Source organism: Parus major, chromosome 3 (genome assembly GCF_001522545.3).
Source record: "Parus major isolate Abel chromosome 3, Parus_major1.1, whole genome shotgun sequence".
Classification (NCBI taxonomy): Eukaryota; Metazoa; Chordata; class Aves; order Passeriformes; family Paridae; genus Parus; species Parus major.
The window spans coordinates 41560773-41584700 of NC_031770.1; the positions used below are offsets into that span (position 1 = coordinate 41560773).

At 42.5% G+C, this 23928-nt stretch overlaps 1 protein-coding gene across 1 annotated transcript; it reads left to right on the forward strand.

Annotated features, from left to right (window-relative positions):
- The first annotated feature begins 706 nt into the window (after positions 1–706).
- Positions 707–22766, forward strand: C3H1orf198 (chromosome 3 C1orf198 homolog). The gene is made up of 4 exons (XM_015623154.3): positions 707–1144; positions 8452–8502; positions 17863–18414; positions 20318–22766. The coding sequence occupies exons 1-4, from the start codon at positions 797–799 to the stop codon at positions 20372–20374; spliced, it is 1008 nt and encodes a 335-aa protein (XP_015478640.1). The 5' UTR covers positions 707–796; the 3' UTR covers positions 20375–22766.
- The last annotated feature ends 1162 nt before the right edge of the window (positions 22767–23928 follow it).

The following is a 23928-nucleotide window of genomic DNA, read 5'->3' on the forward strand; positions in this document are numbered from 1 at the left end:
GAGTTTGTGTGTGGGACCTTGGTGAATCCTTTGCCAAAGTAAAGACTTGTTAGAGGAAATGAGAATCTGACAAGGGACGAGACCAGAAAACCTAATTATTTCAGCCTTTGGGAATATAATTTACCAATGTAACTAATGCCCACTGCATAGACTTGTTACACTTAGCTGCAGCTTTACTATAAAAATTAATACAGACGCCTCGGACCATCTTGCACCCTAACTGATGGAGCTGGGCAGAAGCGCCTGTGCCAGGTATCCTGGCTCTTCTGACAGCAGCTGCTGGCCCTTCTGTCGTGGTAAGAAACACGTACGACTTATTGAGGAGTGAGGAAAGGCAGGTTCTTGGGCACGGCGCTCCTCTGCCAGCTGAGGCAAGTCCTTTCCTGGTGCTCCCGGCCCCGGCAGCGTGGGAATATGACAGCTTACCTCTTCGGGAAAGAAGGGGAAGGGCTGTAGGAGACGAGCGCTACGGGCAGGAGCACTTGAGGGCCGCGGGGCCAGCTCAGCCCCACGCTACCGACGGTACTGAGACCGAAGCAAGCCCGGGAGGCGGCGTCCCCGCTTCCCTCGCTGTCTCCGGCCCGAGGCGGCGGGAGCAGGGCCGGCTCCCCGCGGCGGGAGCGGCGGGCGGGGCTGCCGGGGCTGGGCGTGCGGGGGGCGGGCAGCGCGGCCGCCCGGCTTTATAGGGAGCGAGGGAGGCGGCGTCTGCGGGAGGGGAGCGGAGGAGGCGGATCTCTTCCCGTTCCCATCCCCGATCCCGCCGTGCGAGTGCGGGGCTGGCGGCGGCGGGGTGGCCATGGCCTCCATGGCGGCGGCGATCGCCGCCTCCCGCACGGCGGTGATGAACGGGAACCGGCCGCTGGACGAGCGGGAGCGCAAGCGGTTCAGCTACTTCTCCTCGCTGAGCCCCATGGCGCGCAAGATCATGGCGGAGAAGGAGCGGATCCGCGAGCGCTACGGGCCCGAGTGGGAGCGGCTGCCGCCCCGCCAGCAGGACGAGATCATCGACAAGTGCCTGGTGGAGCCGCACGTCCAGGCCCGCTACGCCGCGCACCGCGGCACCTCCCGCCCGCCCGCGCAGCCCCCCTCCTACCCCAGCCTGCGCCTCAACACCGGGCAGAAGGTGGTGCGCTTCGGAGACGAGGTACCGGCGCGGCGGGACGCGGGGAAGGGGAAGGGGTGCCGGAGGGGTCCGGGCGGGAGCGGCGCTCCCCATCCCCGGCACCGCCGCACGGGCGGGGCGCGGCGGCCGCCGCCTCCCCCGGGCTGCGGTGCCGGCGGAGCTGGGCTGGCGCTGGGCTGGCCGCGATCGCGGGGACCGCAGCCGGGCCGGTCGCCCCGGTGATGAGCTCGGTGCCTTTCCCCGCTCCCTGTGTGTGCGGGAGGGAGGGATGTTCACCGCGCCACGGGCGAGGGGTCACGCCGTAGAAGATGGGAAGGCGCCGGCAGCGATAGCGCTGAAGTGGATTTTGCAGGAAAGAGACTTGGAGAAGACGATGGTCTCCGTTCCCCCGACGGCGGGGCATGACCGTGGCTGGCGCTGGACATGGTCCCTTGCTGAAAACGGGCTGTAGGGAATGTTTACACTGAATTAAATCTCTTCCTTTTCGTTTCTAGTTTTAGACACGGTTAAAAATACGACACGGAAAACATTCCAGCTCTTGGCATGTTTGACACCTTAAAAAAATGCAGCCTGTTCCATGTCATATGCCAGGAAAAACAAGGGTGTGGAAAGATAGATGGCAAAAAGTATGGATTTTGAACCTGCTGAGAGTCATCTGTCCAGTGGTGAAGCGTGGCAGCCGTTCTGGAAATGCACAGTAAAAGAGTACCTGGTCTGGAACAGTGGGTCACATTACAGTGTGTGAGCCCTTGAAGAGGAAGGTCTAAGAACACTTGAAGAGACCTGACAGTGCTCTTCAGACACTATGCCTCTTATTCAGTGTATTGATTCCCTTTGCTCTCTATTCTTTTACATTTCTATTCTATTCTTTTACTCTTGTATGATTACAGAGTTGGTTTCTTTCACTCTGTCCATATAATAACTTTAAGTGGCCTATTGTTAATTATGTGGCTTCTACCAGGAAAAAAAATAATTCTTCTTCCGCATTTGTAATCATCAATCCAATTTAAAGAGAGCAGTGCTACTTTTAGCCTCCTCTCCAATATCCCTTGCCATGGGATTTCTAAGAAGCATCTGGGGCACGCTGATATTGGGCATCATAGTTCCCAACCAGCTTTGTGCCAGGAGAGACTGCCTGTGTTTCCCCTGTCAGGAAAGTGTGATGCTGTGCTGCACACACATCGTATCTAAAGCTAGAGAGCATAGGATGTAGCTCAGTTTTGCCTAGTTCGTGATACCTAAAATTCTAGATAGATACTTGATAGTAATGGCCAAAAAGAGGTATAGGAGGATGCAAGACAACAAATTTGGTTGTGCAAGCAGCCTTTGAAAAGAAACTTAAATCTTAAGTTAGTTGCAAAAGAATTCAAAGAGTATGGAAAATAAATTTGTTCAGTTTTCCTAGCCTTGGAGAGCTCTGCTGTGCTTTCTGCTTTGGATTATGTGGATCTGGAAGGAAAGCAAGCACGTTGTAGGCTGTTGTGCTGCACTGTATGGAAATAATAATTTCCTAAAGCATCTAGAGAGTCCATCTGAAACTGGGCAAATTGTTTTCTTTTCCCTCTTCTCCCCAAATACAGTTACACTATGTACAACGTTAGGGTTTCTGTAGCCATTAACCAAAGAAGGCATGGTTGGTCCAAATACTTGATACAAAGTGTTTAATTTTGGAAGCACTGCCTCAACTGACTTCCTCTTTGACTTCTAAGCAGAAGTTAATATAAATTGTTTCTCTGAAGAAAAGAGATTCCACTCATTTTGGCATTCGCCATTTCCATTTTAGTTCTTCCAACTGTACTGCTGAGCCTTGGAGCCTTTCCTGGCTCTTCATCTGATAGCTTCCTCTCCCCTGGCTCCCTTGCTGGCATTTGACCTGATTGTTGGACATTTGCCCTGGCTGACAAATTGTTCCTCCTTGTCTTGCTGTAGCAGAGCCTCTGCCGCCGGTCTCTTGCCAGTTCAACTTCCCGGGCTTGCGAACGCTTGGCCTGCAGAGCTCTGCTACCTCTGTGTCCCGGTCAGACGGCTCAGGGTGCCCCTGCCCCTTTGTGAGACTCAGCTGCTGCACCCAGCCCTCGCTCAGGACAATTGGGTTGGTCCTGGCTGCTCTCCCTGGCATTGGTGTGCGGTATCCTCTGGCAAGGAAAGGAAATGGAGAGTAGCCCACATGCCTCAGAATCACTTGTGGATGTTGCAGCGCTTTCAGTGAGAGTGTTTTAGTCTGATGATGTTCTTGCAGATATACCCACTCCAAAAGTTTCATGTTTCCAGCCGTGGCTCATCTTCCCTGTTAACTGATGTTGAAATCTGTAGTGATCTACCTGTGCTTGCTTAAGCATGGAAATTTGATCTCTTTCACCTCATGTTCTTTGGAGGACTTGGTAGAAAGCAAACCAAGGACAAATACTGAGGATACTGATTTATTGGTCCAGGCCTCTCACTGTTTCAGTCCCGTTTTCATGCACATGACCATTATGATGAGGTGGTCCAGAGATTATACGTAGTGGTCTTGTATCTCTGGACAGTTGTTTCCCTCTTTCTCACCCCCACTATTTCCTGTATATCCCTTCTAACACCAAATTTATCTCCTGAATTCATAGCCCAGGACTGTAAGTCCTCAAACTATAAACATCTCTTACGTTTTCAGAACACCTTTGAGTATGTTTGCTGTGTGGGAAGGGTGTTACAGAAAATAGACGTGCAGTAACAGGACCGTGGCATCCTGTAGCTGTGATCAGTCATTTTATAATGCTAGAGCACCGCAGCACCATGTGTGACTCTTAGCAAATGCCCAGAGTTACTGCTCCTTCTCTTCCATCTTACCCTCATTGCAGCATCACCAGCCATGGAGTTGGCAGCAGAAGCCCTGCAGGCACTGTGAGCACAGTTTCAAAAGAGAATTAGGCTAGCAGGGTCATTTCGCACCCCTGTGAAGTAAGTTTTGTCCTGTTGGCTGAAGATTGACTTGCTGTCATCGCACATGAGCCCAGCACACGAATTTTTTTGCTGCTTCACCATCATTTTCTGTGTCTAGACAGCCCAGGCCTCCTGACCGAGGGCTTTTGGATGCTACAACAGAGATTCCTCTTTCCAACAACCCCCCAGTTGCAGGCATTTATCATTTCTTCATTCTAATGCCCATAGCGGTAGAAATGAAGGTTAACTGAGCAGAGAGAAATCTGGAAATACAAGCTGAGATTGAGCACAAATGTAGTATAGATTATTTTTTATTGTTTTTGAAATATGCCATAAACCATGGGGGGAATGGGTGGAAAACCAGCAGTACGTGAGAGGCTACCACCCTTTGCCAGCTGTAGTGACCAACCTTTGATAATGCAGCTGATTTGGTGTCAGTTGATGCCACTGGGTTCTCTCTGGCTCAGAACTATCAGAAAGATAGTTTAAATATTCAGTTTGCAGCAAGTTATCGCTGTTCTCTTAATGCCATCCCATAAGCATGTGAAATATACACAGAGTCAAGGTATGATTTTTCCTGTTTTTTTCTTTTTTTTTTTTTTTTCTTTGAATGGATATTCAGTATTTGAGCAGTAAAAGAGTTGGACGTGAAATAACTAAACTCTTCATTGGAAAAAATGCCTTATGCTTTAGGAAGTGGTAAACATTTTATGTGGAGGAAGGACAGGTAAGAGAGTTTGGTTAGCTTCATTCATTGTGTTTGAAGAGGGAAGCTTGACTTAGCTGCCTTCAGGCAGAGATTCTATTTGTTTTGCTTAGCCTTAAGAACTTTGGCACCAAGCAAAGGATCAACCCTTTTGCCTCCCTACTTAAAATTGCTTTAAAGCAACAAATAATCAACGTAGCAAAAACTTTGAAGTTGGGCCTGTTAGAGATTTGTGCTTTTTAAACACCTGAAAATGAAAGGCAGCTTTTGAGTGCAGTAAAGCCTCAATAACCAGCAAGTTCTGTTCTAATAACACTTCTGAGAAGCATTTATTGGTGGGTTTTTGTCTTGCCCAGCTACTGTCAGCTGTGCTGAACAATGCTCGTGTCAGATAGACAGGCATGCTTCTTCCAGTGTCTTCCATTTTTAAATTCAGATGTGGTTTTGCAGCAAGCTGCCTACATATAGCAAATGTAATTTGTGATTCTTTTTTATATATTTTGCAGCTGGTTGTTGAAGTCAAGTGTATGACCAGATTTTTGCCTCTCTTTCTCACTCGTCTTTTTCAGCTTTGAAATATGTTGCATGAGGCCCCATTTCTTACAAATAGGTTGTGGTTTTTTTTAACCCTGGTGAACAAAAGTTTATTTATTTGCCTCCTTTCTGGAAGAAGGCATTGTTGTGTGCTGAAAACAAAAGCTGATCAGATATGGATTTTTTCCTAATCTGTGTTGATGAGAAATAGCCTTGAAGCCTTTTTCTCTAGAATTTCCAGTCATAATTCACTTTTTTAATTATTGAAATAATTGATTCTTTTGCTCCCAGTTTCTTCAAACATGTAAGAACTTGTTTATTCTACAAAAAAACAAAGTTACTTCTCATATTTTGTTGGTTATAAATGTGAATCAGGGAGTTTAAATAGGGCAACAGAGTTCAACAGTTTCCTATCTTTTCACTTGGTCCTCTGCATGTTCTCTGTGTGAAGACACATGAGGTGGAGGCCACAAACTTCCTTCCCTTCCCTGACAATGGGCAAAACTTGTCAACTGTCTCCTTCATACTAGCCCCTAGTACTTCAAGTAACCAAAGACATCCATTGCTTGAAGGTTTGTATCCTCCAACCATGTCTTACCCTATTTTATTCTTTGCTGTATCACATGGAAGATCTTTTGAATGTGGACAGAGCTCCTCAGAGATACAATGAACCATACTTTTAAGAAAGAAAAAATAAAATTAAATATCCTTTTCTTTTAGGGAACTGCTGCCTAACAAGTGTTCGCTACTTGCATCTTATATAATTTATGAAACTCTTAGATTCTGTCTCTGACCAGAATTTTTGACAACTGTTACCAAAATCAATTAATTCCAGGAGCCTTTTGCTTGCCTGTGCTGGAGGTCAAGGTTACAAATTGCAGTGCCAACAAGGGCAGTGATGGTTGAGAAGACATCAGCTTCTATGAAGTGGGAGGCTGACTTGCTCTGTCCTGCAGAGAATGATGTATCCTGCTGCATGACAGCCTCATACCTTCACTCTGCCTACCCCATGCTGCTTTTTTATCCCTCTGTGGTCGGCCTTTTGTTGTCAGGGCTTGCTCACAGCAGCGGTGTCATTGCTGAGTTGAAGGTGTGTAAGGGAGCGTTGGGTAAAGGGGTGTCCCTCTTGGTGCTGTCTTCTCTTGCCTCAAATACGGCAAAATAAAGAACTGGATGTCTTGGAGGATGAACTTGGCTCACTCCCAAGTTAAAAACTGTCCCCAGCTGGTTTGCTTGTCCTGTAAATGGAAAGAAGACAGAGCTTCCTATAAACTCTTTAGAAAAAAACCCGCTGGCAGCTGTGGCTACACATCTGGAGCTTTAAGGTGCTGTGGCTGCACGTAGCAGTGTTACAGCGTTCTCTGGACTTCACCTTCATCCTTTGCTGCTGGTTGAAGTCAAGCCCTGATTTATCCAGACCCCATGCAGACAGAAGTATTCTAGTCCTGCCTTGTGTGTGAGACTCATTCCAATGGTCAGGTTCTCCTATCTCTCTTCCCTTCTGTGCCGTGATTCCTCTCTCATGCATGCTTCAGAAATGAAGTACCAACTCCATTTTGTCCTAGAAGGAGTTTGAAATAATTAGACCCACCTGCTGTGAGGCATCACACATTGAGTGGTGTGGCATTCCCATGCAGACAGCAGCACACCACAGTGCAAATGATGATAGATTACTAAGAAGCAGGCTTTTGCTCTCTTTTTTCCTTTAAATGTTAAAACATCTGAGACTCTGTTTCCTGGATTGAGAGAACCTGTATTACATGTGTGTTCTTGGCAAAAGTTTCCTCTACCAGATTTCCTTTTGGCCACAATATGTGATCAAGCAGAGCCCAGGCCTTTCCTCTTAGATGAACTCTATCAGCCCAGTTCTTTTTAAGAGCATGGGATCACCCTCATGTATACCACAAATATCTTGCTGCTAGAAAAAACCCTGTATTTCACAGATGAGTAATAGTTAGAGTATGACATGTTTTTATGTTGAGGAGATGGTTTTAGACGCTTCTAACCATAATCTCATAGCTCGTGGCCATAAAAAATCTGCCTATGGTTAAATAAGAGAGGGCAGATCAGGAGAATGTTATCAGATGTCTGAGAAATATATTCCTAGAAAGGCAGAGACCAGAAATAAGAAGAAAACAGCCACAGTGAAATGTGGGGTTCTCGTGTTTTGTTAAAACATGGTTGAGTTCTATCATTCTCTGAACAGCAGGAGTGTGAAATCGTGCATGGTTAATCCTGGCCTTTCCCTTTCCATACGGTGTTCCCATTCCTTCTTTCCCTGGTGTCCACAAGCAGTGACCCGCTCAGGAGGGAGGGTGCAGCACACTATCTCTGCCCATGGGACCATCCAATGTACCAATGAGTCCCAGCCGTGACTAGAAATAGAAATGCAATCATGTTGCTGTAATTCTTCAACAAACGTGAACAACAATCATTTTTCAAATTATTTTCCACCCTTTCTTTTTTCAGTGTGGGCCACATGTATTTCTGGAGGGCATGCCATGTATGAGGAGATTGTTTAAATGTCTCAGTTTGGGATTATTTTCAGAATTGCAGCTTCTTAGAAGAACGGATTTCGGGTTTTGTGCTGTGGATGCCGTGTGGCTCCTTCAACAGCAGTGAATGTTTATTTCGGAGCAGCCGTCACTGACGTGGCGCAATGATGTGTCCTGTTGGGGCTGGATCCAGCTGTGGCTTGGCCCAGTGGCCATGCCAGCTGCTTCACTGCCCCACGACTGCCTGGTTGTGCACGTTCTCTTCGGTCTCCCAAAGGGAGGAAATGGGGCTTGATTTCCCTGAGGCCCCTTCTCCTTTCATTGTTTCTGTCCCTGTGTGTTGCTAGTGGCTACCAAAGAAATATCTAGTAGAAAATTGGAAATATAATACATTTGAAAGCCGTTTGTGGAAAAACCATTTCAGGAGATTTAGGCCAGGTTAAACCTTCATATATTTTATAGATTAAATTGGTATAGTATTGATAACCTTCCCCTCAGAGGACCTGCTTTCAGTCAGTCTTAAAATTAAATCTTTAAGCAGTGCTTTTACTTTTTAGTCAGTTCTGTAGCAGTGGTTGTTATAGTTCCAGCAGTGTAACATAATGTCATCTGTGTGATGCTTCTGAGAAGATGAAGCTGCTTTTCTGAGCTTTAGTCATTCTTGAATTTTATTTCAGGACATAACTTGGCAAGATGAACACTCAGCTCCGTTCTCCTGGGAAACGAAGGTAAATAAACAGCATTTTTATTTTTAATGTTGGTTTGTCATCTTACACTGTTCCTTCTGCATTTATTGTCTTCATTTTGATACTTCATAGATTAATGTCACCTTTATTCTATGCAAGCCGTATAAAGTGACCATCCTGGAAATGAAACAGGACTGGTATGCTTTGATTTACATCAGGAGAAACACAAAATGTGCTTCATGAACTGATGTTCTGGCTTTGAGTGCAGATATAAAACCAATTCATTACAAATTGTTTGATTATTTGTTGCAAACTTTTTAACCAACTTCCCATGTTTAGTAAGACCAGTGTCTCAGATACTCTATAAACATAGATGCATTTCACTTTTGAAGTCAGGAGTAAAGCAACTATTAAATGGTGTGAGAAAGGTGCAGGTACCTCATAACTTCATTGCATTCTTTCTGAAACCCTGTCTTAGGACAAATGCAGTGAAACTTGTTAACCTAGGGCCATGCTAGAAGCATTATGTTATTTCCTCTCCAAAAGGCACCTTAAAAAAATAACATATTTTTCTGTGGTGGGTTGGTTTGGGTTTTCTTTTACACCTCACTTTACCTTTAGTATTTTGTTAAAGCATTATTTATGATTGGATTCTCATATGGCTAACACAGAGCCAGAGTTCTCCTTTCTGTACCTGCAGTGTGAGGAAACACAGTTGTGCCTTATGTGTGGTAGGAAATCAAGTTTAGTTCTCCTCTTTGGAGAAATTCTGGGAGCAAAACCACAGCTCATTGTCCTTCTCAACTGGATATGGCAGGCATGTCAATTTAATCATGCATTTCAGACTTTGTGTTTTCTGCCCTTATCTGCCAGAGAAAGCTGCTACTGCCCTGTTCCCTATTTCTTTCTCTTTTTTTTTTTTTTTTTTCTTTTGCCCTTGAACTATGCAGATAATCATGTACGACCTTATGAATATAATCTTATCCTAATGCAGAGTAATTATTTGGAAATGCCAGTGAATACTAAATTAATCCAGTTGACCTGAGACTTAGCCCTCCCTGCTCAAGGTCACTGCCTGTAGCTGCAACCCATCTGTGCTTTGCAGAAGCTGATTAACCTATAACTTGATGTGACTCCTGGGTCCTGGCAGCCTGCAGTGCTGCAGTTTAAGAGAAACCAATGCCATAAAACTTCATTTGCCTTAAAATTCCCTTAAAAGCTGTGATGGTTCAGGAGCCAGTGGAGGATTTCCTGCAGTGGAAGCCTGGTCACTCAGGCAAGCCCTCCTGTCTTTCAGGACCCTTAGGAGAAGCAGACACTGGCTTTTAGTATAATATTGGAGAAGTTTTTAACGTGGATATACTTGGGTGAGTCTGCCAGGAAAGGAAAAAATGCCAGAAAAGTGTTGACCTCATTGACAGTAGGGTGAAATAAATAATATGTTGGAGACAGCAGTGCTGTGTCTCTCTCACTTACCGGCCCAAACACAAAACCTCAGGTTTGGGAATGTGGCAGCCAGTCATATTTTTGAGCTCTGTCTTGGTAAGATTTTGTAAGTTCTGAATACTTGAACTTCCTAGAGATGTGCTGCTTCATATAATGCACTGACTAGTGATCTATGCTGAGATACATCTGCAACCTGAGTGGATTTTCTCTTTAATTGGTAGTTCTCTTTTCTTTTTAATGCTTGTATGTCTACTGAAGTGCTTTTGAACCCAGTCTGTGGTTTATTGCTTGCTGATGAAGGGTGTTTCTACATCCTCCTGGTGTCCAAAAATGAGGGACCAGGTGGATAAATGTACTAGTTTCATCCTTTACTGTAATGAATCGAGGAACACAGAATGATATGGGAGCATTCATGTGGTCACTGAAGAGAAGTGAGGAGGGGGGAAGGTTGTTTTAGAAGTAATTGTCATGGCTAATTAAGCTGTGTTTCCCTCTTCCCCCTCTTCCTTCTTTGCTGACCAGGAGTAAAAGCTGTGCCACAGCTGTAGGCTGAAAAGTTGCATGACCTTTTTCATTAGCAAAAGTCTAGAGAATCCATTTTGCCTGGATTTATGGGGTATGGGTTGGTCGGTCCCTGTGGATTCTTCCTTTTGGTTTTTCCCTGGTGCCTCATATTGTATCAGTCTTTCAACCAAATCCTTCCACTGCTGAGTCTTCCTTTTCAAAAGTGGAGCTGTTGCTTTGTGCTTACACTTTGATCTTCCCTTACCAGTACTTTTATGAGGAAATACTGGAAGGTAATTTTTAATGAGCTCCCAGCTGAGGAAAAGGTAGCCTTACTCACGTGGTCCCACGTGAGGAAACCTGAATGAGCTGTTGAAGGAGGATGGTGTGTTGTAATGCATTGTTCAGTGTCCTGTGAGCCAGATCCTGTTCCCACTGTTATTTAAGGCTGTCGGGCTCTTTCCATTCCATGAGCTCTACCCAGGATGGGTTGTTCTTTCCACAACACTCTTCTCCCTGATCTCCCTTTAATGCAGAGCTTTTTTGTTTGGTTTGGGGTTTTAGCATGTTATTGCCTGAATGTGCATGAATATGCTCTGGCTTACCTGAGGAAGGGAACGTGGCTTTTGCAGAGCAGAAGTAGAGATGTAAATCAATGTAAATCAGTAAAACCAATGGGCTTTTTTTGTTTTGGTTTTTCTTTTAAACACTGAGACACAGAAAAATAAAGCAGGGAAATGAGTATTTTCTGTAACTAACATGAAGGAAACTGAGAAGGTAGTGAGAAGTGTAGAGAAGAGGGCAGGGCATGTATTCTCCCAGGCTGGAGGCTCCCAGCTGTAACAGTGATGCCAGTGGGGATTCTAGTTGAGGAGATATGGACAAATTTTGTATCACTCCATGGATTCCCTACTTCCATGGCAGTCAGACTTACCCAGAGAACAGTGTGTTGAATTGCTGTCATTTTGTGCAGAACATTGTTGAAGGGCTTGATAAAGTTCACTTGTGTCACAAGTGAACTTTCCATGTTCTCATTTTAAACACAAATGTGTGATATGACTGCAGTCATTCATATCACAACAAACACTTCCATTAATATCTCCACTATTTTTAGATGAGTATTTCTTGCCTCACCTTTTTATTTTTAAATCCTCAGGCAAGGCAAACAAAGTAGAACTACCATGTAAATTGCTGAGATAGCTGTTAGACTGTATCGAAAATAATATTTTTAGTAGATAACAATAGCACTTCTCAGAAGGAAAACTTGGGAAGCCACGAGTTCTCTTGGCACTGCAAATGGGCTGACATTTTAAAAGTAAAGATTGAATTGGAGGGAGTGATTTGGTTCATGGGTGGAGCCCTCATGGACATAACATGTCTTGAAATGTGGTTTACATTTTCAACCGGAACTCTAGCCAGGTTTATGAATTCAGGGCATTCTATTTATGGTTTCAGGTTTACGTGAGATGAAAGATGACATTCTGGCTGAGTTTAGCCTTTGAGGTTTCTTGGTTTATTTGAAGTAAAAATTCAGTGAAACTCAGCACAGACCTCAAGATATAAATGGAAAACAAGAATCATGCCTGAACTTGGAAATAAAATTTCTCTGCAACACTTCCTGAACTCAGAACTTTATGGGTTTTGTGGTTTTAGCTTTTTGGGGGGAGCGGGTTAATTAATTTAGTAATGGGGAGACAATATTTCACTTTGCCAACTAAGTTTACACATGGAATGCACTGTGCAGCATGGCAGTAAATTGAAATTTACTTCCAATTCATGCTATTAACGAAAATGGGTTTTATTCCAAATGTTTGAAATTGACACATGCATATCTAAAGATTTATTTTTCTTGATACAGGTAGAACAGTTGCTGACTCTCTTTTATTTTAAACAGGCCCTCAGGTATTTGTTGAAAAGAGAAGCCTCTGAGGTGTGTTTAAAATAAACAAACAAAAAAAAAAGCAAAATGAGGAAGCAACGAGCTTCAATCCTTTCAATAATCTAGTTGCTGCCTCCCTGTCTGAATTCCTTAATTATATTGCTACAGAAATGATCTAATCCTAGCAATATTTTAGGAAGAAAATAGCTATGTGCCACTTGTAATAAACATGCTTTCCCAACTGTTTCCTTTATCTAAAATTGAGGCAGTCTTCAGTATCCTTCTTTGTACAAGCCCTAGTTGGTGTTTTGTTTTAAATAGGAAAACAGTGGCAGAAGAGAATCTTTTTCCTTCCTTCCTTAGCAGCATGATATTATAATTGTTTGTTACAAGCTATAATTTGGTGTGATTATTTTTACCAAGCTGGCGTAAATGGCAGCGCTTCCTTGGAAGGAGAGTGATCTCTGAGCTTTTGAGATTAGCCCTTCCCTTTTTGATTTAGGCTACATATGTTTAAAACACAGTGCTGTAAAACTTCTGTTGACTATGAGTTCTCGAGCAAAAAAAACCAAACCCAACTTGTGGTAATAGAAAGTGTGTTCAAGGTTTATTTTGTTCTGTATGGCCAAGTGTAAGGATTCAGTTACCTGCATCAATTTTTGTTGGTTTTGATCATAAAACCAGGCACTGTCAGTACAAGCTTGCTCAAGCTAGCCAGTAACAGTGGCAGACTGGATTGAGTTCATATCAGCAGAGTACAGAATGGAATTTCCTCCAAAGGTCCATTCTGTATAACTTTGGCACTGTCTTTCTCTATGGACTAAAATTATTTAGATTGGTTTTGAGTGCTTTGCTCTATTTTTTGCCCTTGCAATTTGCCTCTGCTGACCTAAGGGTTTCTTTCTGACTTTGGAAAGATCCTGAAAACACCCACGGTGTGCACAGGAAACAAATCAAATACTGCAGCTACTTTGGGCCCTATATTTATTTTGGTTTTGTCCATTCAGCAAAGTAAAGTTATCTTCTAAATCCTTTAAAGTTGGCTTTCTCTACCCCTGCATTTATCAGGCTGTGCTTAAAACAAGTTGCTTTTGACAGTGTTTCTGTAGTCTTTGTCTCAACAATTTGGATTTTTCATCCTGCCAAGCAAAACAATTTGTTTTGGCTGTATTTGCGTGACTGCTTAGTAAAATACTACACATTCCTGATGAGTGAATAAGATGCTTTAAAAGTTCCTGGGTTCTTTGTGGTCATCTTGTTTTTAATATGTACTTATGAACTGAGACCTGATTTCATACAGTATTATTAAATCATGATAGTCTCAGTGTCTGGTGCCTCTCTTTCAGCATACATTGTTTCCCACGAGTGTTTACAGTCACTGTCACAATTTAGTGGATTATTGCTGCCTTCAGACTGAAGTTTGGTCTAAATTTTTTTAATCCGGTGAGCAAAATTCCTAAATACCTTCATATGGTCTTTTTAAGGAAAAATGGATACGCCGCCTCCTAAACCCTGCAATTTAAAATATTATTTATATTTATGATACAGAAAAATGATCAAGACAGGACATCCTTTATTTAAACCCTTGCAGTGGTTTGGGACCAGAGGGATAAGACTGAAAAGGACACAGACTTCTAGGTTTGCCTTACCTCAAAATGCTTCTTTGTGCATGCTTTCAAATGCACTCTCTTCTCCCTCTCTCTTAATGTGTTGAGCAAGACTTGCTCATGCAATATCTTCAAAATACTGCTGCTGTTAATAGCTTTTATTTGAATTCCAATAATTTCTAGAAATTACAGTTGGGACTGTACTAGTCTGTCTGTAAACTCTTGAGACTTTCTGGGCTGAACAATTCCCAGAAATACCATTTGGACAGATGGTAGGAAAAATATTTTTATTTTATTCCTCATATGGGGAATTACATGTACAAAAACTGCAGCTCATGTAAAGTAATACAAAATCAATGAAAGCAGCAGAGAACTGAAACCCTCTCTCCAGAATCCCAAACTGTGCCTGAAAGACAATTCCCTTTTGCCCATGAAATCACACCCCACTGTTCAGTGTTTGCCTCCCCGGGGTGGCAGCTGGTGGAGTGCCACAAGTGCAGTTCTGCTTCTGATTGCCGCTCACAGCAGCTCTGCCCCAGCCTGGGGAAGGCAAACCTTTACAGGTGAGCTGCTCCCCTAAGTTTGGCTGGGGCCAGGAGAGATGTGCATCAAGATATTCTCATGGCTGGCAAACCTAAAGGAAAAGGACATTTTTTGGGGGGAGGGGGAAATTGCTGTCTTTTAAATATCGTTTCCTTCCTTCTGCTGACGCAACCAATTGCCAATTTGCAATCTGATGTAAGAAAATGAGGGCAGAACTCTAATTAAAATCACATTTGTAGTGTCTAGTGACTCATTAGAGTGTACAGTACTACTCATTACTTAGATGTCAGTATAGGGTGTTTCACACATGGGCCTTTTCCATCTCTGAAATTATCTTCCTACTTAGGCTGCTGCTCTGTTGTTTGGTTTGTTTTTTCCTTGCGGGGGAGGGTGTTTTATTGCCAGTTTTTTGACTGGAAAGATATTGCCTATTAATCATTTTCTTTCGTCAGCTACATTTCTGAGGGGTTTAGATGTGTTAAATAACCTCGGAAGTCAAATAGAAGCATTATATATTTCAGGGAAAGCAGAATATCTTGTGACTGGTCCGCAGAAGTTCTTGGCTTCTGGAATTAAATGCTAGAAGCAGACTTATCCGTGTGACCTCTGGGAGCTGTATTTACATCATGCTGAGACACGGTGCTTTCAGAACCTGTCGGGGTAGTCTTGTCTTCTTTGCCTTCCTTGTGGGAGAGTGAAAACTCCTGGAGAAGTATTTTCACTTGGATTATTCTGTGTCAGGCTATGAGCTGTTTGATCTCCAAAGCATACCGTGAGACAGATATGCAGTCTCAAATGTCAGGTGGTCCTGTCTTCTGAAATGGGTGCACCCCATGGTCTCTGCACAAAAGGGCAAAGAGGACATCCTCTCCAGAACATGTATCCATGAGCAGGTTGGAAAGGTACAACTGCCTGAAGTGCTGCTGCAGCACCACGCTCTTCTCTACGCTAGGAGCGATGTGCCACTTCCAAACCGCACCTCTGAGCTGATATTTTGACCCATAAAAAAGAATAGAAAATATCACCACAGTCAGTGGCTTTAGCTCCACAGCCTAAGAACATCTCAGAAGGCCTGGCTTTGCTTGTCTGGCTGGCTGCTGTTGAAATGCAGAGCCATCTTGTTGGTTTACTTTTTCTAATTTTTGTTTTAACAGACCCATACTTCCCTTCCATTGGTGTTTTTCCTGGATTTTATTTCCAACACTGTTCTGGTGGACCTGGGGGCTGTGATGGCCACTCCACACTCTGGGCACTGATCTCCCCTTTCCCTTGGGCTGGGGGGTGAAGGAATCATTCTGCTGGAAGTGACTGCTGCTGTGATGGCCTTTAGCTACTGTCATCCCCAGTGTGAGCCCCGGGACAGGCTATTCAGAAGACAGCAGACTGCTGCAGGACAAAAAGCAGCATTGATTTAATTCCTACATGACTTAAATCTTCCAAGATGGCTGCTTTTTTTTTTCTTTAACCTGTCTTTGATTTTTAGAATCTGGCTTTTGTTTTTTCCTCTTGGCTACTGGGGAATTGCAGATCTATTTTGTGTTGTGTTGTGGGTTTTTTTTAAGCTGGGATTTTTATCAGTTCTAAAGTCTTAAAGCATCTTAACTCCAGGGTGGTAAATCACTATTCAGTAGTGCTGCCAAATGAGCTTAGAGAAATAAATCCCTATATTTTAATACAGGGAATGGCAGTCATTGTAAATAATCCTCAACACCATTGCATCTCTGGTTTGTTTATGCAAAATTTATCTACGGATAAATGTCCTGCTCTTAATTTTACGTCATGACTTGTTTAATAGAAATAAATCAGAGCACTAAGGATTTTCTTCATATTTTTTTTGCAGGCAGGGTGGGGTGTTGATTTGTTTGGTAAGACTTGCGTGTATCCTTGCACTCACCTTATTCTAGCTGAGCTATAATTACTTGCAGCTTGTTTATGTTCTGCATCTTTTGATAGCACAGTATATTCTCCATGAGAACACAGAGCTTGGTGCTTTCCTGCCTACAGCCTTGGAAAAATGATGCATCTAATTCTTTAGAAAGGTCAGATCTAAGTCCATGAATCAAATTATGTGTAGTCAGCTGCTGACTGTTTAAAAAAATTGTTTTATAAATAATCAGTTGCTGGGTTAACAGTTGTTCTTTGATGAAAAGTTTCTGAATATTAACTACCAGGCGTGTGAGTCCTGCTAGATCTGGAGTCCCTTTGAACTTAACATGCACAATAATGTAGGACTCAAGATCAAACACTTCAGTGAAAATGATATGCAACTAGGACTTGTTTTAGACACTAGCCCATAGATGCTATTGCAGTTTTATTCAGGAAAGGCTAGGCAATGAAGTAAAATGGTGGAAAAACACACATTTGTAATGAACTTCCAAAGTATCTTTTAACCATTTGTAGTAAAAGCTACAAGTCCTCTGAGTTTTTTCCAAGCCCAGAAGACCCATGATGACAACAGCACAGCTTTAATAGTAAAGGCAATTTTTTCTTCCTTGCATTATTTGTTCCTTTCTACAAACATGAGTCTGTGTATTAGGTTGTTCTTTCCTGGCACATATGCTTACATGTTTCTCAGAGGGTAATAAGGCTTAACTTTTATTAGCCTGAGGAGTGTCTAGCTAGTTGAGAATAATTTTACTGAAGTGGTGGTAAGTAAAACAATCATTTTGAAGTACTATTCATTTTTCTGTGACTTGTAAGATTTTTTTTCACGCATTAACTGTGGTCACTTGCTTCCTTGGCCCAGTGTTACCTGTCAGAAATGGGTACAGCTATCTCTGCACTGCAGGTGAAAACAAACCAGGGCTCTGGAATAGGTAGAACTATTCCAGGAATAGGAATAGGAACTAATAGGAAGAACTGGTCCTGCTGGAGTTATTTCTCTTCCTTCAGAGGGGCATTAGAATTATAAAATGACTTACCTACACATACCCATTACATCTAATCCTTTATCTTGGAAGTAGATGGACCTGTAGCCAACTATTTCAAAGACTATAATGGAAGATTGCCTTTTGAGCTACACTGAAGTTTTTTTGCTTAAAATTTTCATGTAAAACATCTCTTTCAAAAGGCATCAGCAGCTGTTGTAATGTTCTAGTGCCGCTATTCTAATGTTTCAGGGCTGTGCGTGCTGTGCCTTAGATGGCACTGAGTAACTCCAATACAATTGCTTTCTCTGTCTCCTCTGCAGCAGGTCTGGGACTTTTATGTTTGCTTGCAGTTCAGACTTTTAAAAATCATTATTTTTATGGGACTACAAAGATAGACATTTATGGAGAAATTAAATGAGCTTTGCTGTGGTATCTGTTGTCTGAGAGCTGTCTTGCAGTGGGCTGAGGTGTTACCTGTATGCACCAGGGTCAGAAAGTCAAAACTGTATCTGTGTGAAGGGCTTTGAAATACTGCTTTTCTGTCCCTGTACAGAGTCAGATGGAGTTCAGCATTGCATCTCTCTCCATACAAGAGCAAGGTGGTGCCCAGCTGCAGAACGAACAGAGGCAGCCTGTCAAAGCAGCAGCTGGTGCCCAAGCCCCTAAGTCTTCTCAGGCCAGTAAGACCCCTGGCTCTGATGGGTTGATACCATCCAGAAAGGAAGAGGAGTCGTCCTTCTGGAAGATAAACGCAGAGCGCTCGAAGTTTGAAGGAGACAAGTCTGAGTTCCAGTCCCTGACCCCCAGCCAGATCAAGTCCATGGAGAAAGGAGAGAAGCCCCTTCCCTCTTTTTACAGACAAGAGTCTGCTCCAAAGGAGACGACCAAAGCTGAGAAGCCCAGCATAACTAAACCAGAGAAGTCTGTCGCCCCCAGCCTACCTTCTGTATCTCTGGAATGGGAGAAACCTCGACCCACTCAACTCCCTACTACTTCTCTAGATGACTTCTTTCTTCCTGATCCACCACAGGATCTGGCATCTTCTAGGACAAACAAGGAAGATACTGATGGTACTGTACTTACAGACCCACAAATGCCTGGACAGGTGCGTACTGCTATACCCACTGTCCTTATGTTTAAAACCTGTAGAGTGCATTAAAATCTGGCAGGGCCACTCTGGAAGATTAGGGACTCCAAAAAGCACTAAGCCATAGCTCAGCTTGATGGCTTTTTGTCTTTCAGATGTGAAGTAGTCTATTTAACCTGTTATTTAACAGTCTGTTTAACGTGTTAACCTCAATTAAGTGCTTTTTAACACATGGGATAAAGGCACAATTTAAATCTAACACAAGAAATGTTGACAAGGCACCAAGTAGCTAATTGACAGCAAGCTACCTAGCAAGTTGCTGTATCAAATAAAAGAGGTTGTGGGGTTTGGGGTTTTTTGGGTTTTTTTTAAAGCAAAACACTTAATGGAAAGAATAAGCTTTTTAACTTCAAAAGTAGGTGAACTAAGGTCTAGCATACTTGCTTGGTACACACAGCATAGTGGTGACTGGTGAACTAGTTCTCAGCTGTTCCAAGCAGTAGCCTGACAGCCACTTCCCAGTGCTTTGTCCCAGGCAGCTGTGCTGCTTTCAAATGTGTTTTCTCTTAAAGTCCAAAATAGAAATAGAACGAGCTTCCAGAATTAGCCTTCTCAATGTTTTTTTAAATGAAAAAACCCAAACAACCCAACAACAAAAAATAACCTTAAGCAGCTCAATAGCCAATTGAAGCTATTTTAAAAAGCAGATGTTGATCTGTGAGAAAAGAAAGGGAACAGCAGGATATGATACAGTGAGGGAAAAAAAAAGAAAGAGATCAAAAGCTTGAAAACTGTGAAGTAGAGGAGCGGTACTTCAAGCAGAGCTGTGCAGTTCTGTTTGAAATCTGTGGTGTCACTCTGGCAATAGCCTGACACCTTACTGTACACCTTCAGCATATCACAGAGCTTTATCTCTACTATGTTTTCCCAGCTGTGATTGTTTGAATTCTAAACAAGATGATGTAAAGTCAGAAAGATGCAGGCTGAGGTAACTGGTGTCAAGAGAAGTAAGTGGCAGCACTTAGGAGAGAACAATACTTAAGCCACTCTGGTATTTGAAGCCCTATGTTTAGTTATCACTTTCTGAAGCTGAGGGAAAATGCTTCGTGAGCTGTCTAGCTACGATTTGTGAACATGGTAGCCCTTTAATTTGAGTTAGAGGCTTTATCTTGTTTTCTTACAAATTAACAGTTTCAACTCCTTTGTGAATGTTTTCAAGATAACTGAAATAGTTTGAGAAACCTGTTGTTTCTCTCTGTGGAGAAACAACCCTCCCATGTCAAAATGGGAACAGAGGAACAGAGAAAAACTTTGTGTATGATAAGAATTTTCTTCCTTCTTTTCTGGATTATCTTCCCTGTTCTGGGAAGCCGTGCTCTAGGAAGAGAATCCAGAGACTCAGCTTTGCTTCTTGAATACTCTTCCTAAACACTAAAATCACCCTAAATGACGTGGCTAACACATGAGCATGTTGTGGATAGCCTAGTAAATAACTTGTCATCAAAGTTTAATCTGTGTAGTTTTCTGGATACAACTGGCTCTAATTGCAACAGACAATCTGTTGAATTAATGATGCTTGCCTTCTGTGTTTGCTTCATTCTCTGCAATTCCCACTGTAGTCCAAAAAATCGATCTTCATGAATTTTTTCCATGAGGAAAAAGCTCCACCATTTTGCCTGCAGACCACAAGAATAATTTTATTTTTATCTGGAATTGCCTTTTTGGACATTGTGAGTATTTTTCCATGTCACATCTAGCATTTTATGGTGTAGGTTCTTAGGTATCCTAGAGCATGGTAAAGACCTTGAAATATTATCAGGCAAAATTTTAAACTTTATCTTTTAGATAGGCAGTCAAATATTGAGTTTGTAATACCATGACAACTATATCTTATTTCCTTTTTTTTCTTTTCACCTTGCAGACTAGTACAAGCAATGTTATCTTGAAGACTGGCTTCGATTTTCTAGACAACTGGTAAAAGATACTTCAAAACAGATCAAACCAATTTTGGGGAAGGAGTGGAATACCTTTCTCCTTGTATGTTAATTTACTAGCATTTGTGTCTTTTTCTAGAAGTAACTTTCAAAACTCTTAAATGTTGCCTTTGTATAAACTTTTGTAATACCGTATGCGTTTTTGTTTTTTTTTAAACAGTGATAGAAGTGTGGTTTCATTTGGATATTTTTTTAATATCTGTTAAAATTTTTAGTAGCTACTGTGTTGAGAGGATGGAGGAAGTTACTGTACACATGTTAAAGAAACAGAAATGAGAGTCTCTGTATCCTGGAAATGGAACCTACAGGACCAGATTGCTGTTTTCAGGGGAAACCTGGCTAGCATGGCTTGTAAGAAATAGTGTTGCACGTGCAGTGGTTCCCACCATGCTTCAGATAGCTGGCAAAAAGCAGTATGAAAAGCAAGCATCCAGAATTGCATTGATTTGTAGATTTTGTTTAGTTTGAAAGTATCTCTTGTACCACTTACTGAAGACACTTCTGAAGAAGGCAAAGGCATTGCCAAAATGATGGATCCAGAAAAGCACTGTGCTTGTACCCTACAAATCTGCTAAAATAACTTAAGAATGTTAGAAAAATGACATGGGGAAATGATGTTTCTGGTCTTTGGATTGAAGACTTGGGGGTGGGTAGAAGGGAGTGGGACAACACCTAACAAATTGGAGAAATTCTTCAGGGAACACAATTTCACTGCCTCCTTACTAGAGCATAACTCTTCATAATGCTAGTGCTGGAACTACAGCACTGAGAATTTCTGGAGTGTAGATCACCTTTGTGTCAGTAAACCACTATGTTTATGGGAGGTCCCAGCAGCGTGAGGCTTTTTGGTTTTTTAAGCAGCTTGTCGTCTCAAGGACTCATCAACTTTGGTGCTTTTTCCTCCTTGTGGGTTCATCCTCTTTAGTGTTCAACATCTGGGTTACATTTTTTCCTAAGGTGCAGAGAGGCATCTCAAGGTGGCCCTTGGCAGTGTTGCCTCCAGTTCTGCTTTTGAATGATCTTTGGTGTTTAAAATGTAGAGAACAAGAGTAGCTGTCATTTGGATCTGTTGTCTCTGAAATGCAGCATGATTTACACACTGATTCTCACTGTGTTTACCTCACCTTGAAGCCTTAATTCCCCTACGCACAGCCAGTGACTGGTCTGCTCCAATGCCAAAGGTTCGACTTCTCCCTTTACCTCAGCAATAGTCCCATAGCATTTGTTTGGGGTACAAGGCAAAACACAGGGCTCTAATGGGTCCCAGACAAGGCTGTAAGAAGGTCACCATCTCCTAAGCCATAGTTGTGCTAGACTTCTCATGGATTAGCACTTGACATTTGGTTCAGTGCCAGGGGCAGTTAAATGTGCAGAATTGGATGCGGCAGAATTTTTTCTGCTTGTTACAGGAAGAGTTTGCAATGTCCTGGAAGAATCCTTGCCTCTAATGGGTGTGCTGCTTGCTCTGAACGAGCAGAGTATGCTGATAGAGCATTAAAATTTACTTGTTGGGCAAGGAAAATGCTGTTAGCATAATCCCCCCACTCTTGCTCCCACACCCCACTGAAAAAAAAAATAAAAAATAAAAAGAACTACCGAGGCCAAAACCTCCACTTTTTCTAGTGTTTTCTCAAGAGGTTCCTTAGCTAAACAGTAAAACTGCCACAAAGTAGAAGTCATTGTATAGCATACCCTTATGTATAGGCTTCTGAAAGCTTCTTTACATTCTTCTTGAGATGTACAAACTCCTGTAGTTCATGGATATTGTCTCTGTGTTCAGCAGTTCAGAAAATAATTGTTGTTACCATCCTGGACTTTACCGCTGTTTTTTTCCTTTGTAGCATTTGCTACAAGCATCCAGAATTAATACAGCTTAGAACACAAATTCTTTAGGTGTGTGATTAATACTGACTTGCACCTTCCTTTTAAGGCTAAGAAATGTTAATCTTGGGGTTTACAGTTACCAGTGAATCTGATTTTCTGTACATTCAGCTGCTGAAAAGTAGTAAATCCAAAATGAAGATGCACATTCTAATCTTATTCTGATTTGTGGAGATCTGAAAACAAAGTCTCCTACTGTCAAGGAGCGTTACTTTAAATCTCTGGTAATACCTTAAAGCTTCTTAGGGAAGAACCTGGGCTGCCTGTCTCTTCCATCGGCTAACTCAACCCTAATACACATTGGGACCAGCTGGTAGAACATGCTGCAGAACTTTTTACTTATCCTGGTAGGTTTTTCCTGTGCTTTGACAAGAGTTGATGCTCCTTCTTTCTTGAATATGTTTTTATTAAACATTCTTACAAAAACGAAATTGTATTTGGTCACATTTTATATTAACAATGTTTTAATAAAGTCACTTTAAATAGAACTGTCAAGGTTTTTGTGCTGCTTTGTATGTTGTCCTTAATACTCTGCTTTCCTCGGTGCCATTGGGATTGTTTGGGGCATCTCGAATCTGCCTGAGAGACAGCCAAGAATGATTTGATCCAGAATTTAGAAACCAAATTTTTTAGATCAGAAAAATAAAATAAAATAAAATCAACACGCTTCAGCTGATTTTTCAAGCCTTTAAGTGAATCTGTTTGGGGAGGTATCCTTGCTTTATCATTTCATCTGGCAGCTGGGGACAGAATGAGATTTGGGAAAGACTAAAATCTATTTGTACTTCACTGTAATAAACTTAAGCCTAACACACACACACTCTCTCACCAGTATCTCCAGGTAATCCAAAGCAATATCCAGATCATTATTGCAGAAGCAATTTGAAAACTGCATGATGTGGTTTAGCCCCAGCTGTCAATTAAACACCACACAGCTGCTCCTTCACTTCACCCAAGCAGGATGGGGAGAAAATGGGTTATGGGTGGGCTTTAAAAAAAAACATCTCACAAAAGGAAGGATGCCAGCAGAGTCCACTGGCTAGTCTCACTTCCTGCCTTTTGTCATATGCAGCAAGTTCCCTAAGTGTAAGAGAATCAAATGTGCAGTTACAGGGATAGTTTTTCCTTCTGCATGCTCACATCTACTTCTTCCAGACATGTATTTGGAAAAACAATTTGGTTTGTGCTCAAGCTGAATTTCCAATAGCTAAAAAGGCACTTGAAGAAGAATTTGGTTTGGAAAGATTCCACAGCCAAGTAAGGGTGGCATTCCAACTATATTTAGGATCTGGCCTACACATAATTTGCTTCAATCTTATCTAAGCTCCCTCTCAACTTTTAAAAGTTCTCTCTGCTAAAGGCAAATCCACAGCATCTGGGCATTCTCAGCATGAGGGGCCAGCAGGTCTGATGTAGGAGTGAAGACTTGTAAGGGCAGAGTAGAACAGATGCTGTGGCTGAAGAATAGTGATTGATTGATTGATTGATTGATTGATTTAGTGGTGACTTTAGAGGTATTTGCTGAGGTTGGGACAGCCTTTGAGGTCATGGTTGTAGGTGCTGGTGCAGCACCCAGCAGGCAGAGTCCTGCTGATCACTCAGCATCCCCCAAAGAGCTTGCAAGTCATGTCCCTGGGATACAAACCCAGCTTTGTAG

What these genes read in the sequence shown, in the direction of transcription:
- C3H1orf198 (XM_015623154.3), top strand. Translation starts at nt 797, where the DNA reads ATGGCCTCCATGGCGGCGGCGATCGCCGCCTCCCGCACGGCGGTGATG. An exon ending in CGTTCTCCTGGGAAACGAAG is followed by an intron (nt 8,503 to 17,862) that starts GTAAATAAACAG and finishes GTCCCTGTACAG; the next exon opens with AGTCAGATGGAGTTCAGCAT. An exon ending in ACCCACAAATGCCTGGACAG is followed by an intron (nt 18,415 to 20,317) that starts GTGCGTACTGCT and finishes TTCACCTTGCAG; the next exon opens with ACTAGTACAAGCAATGTTAT.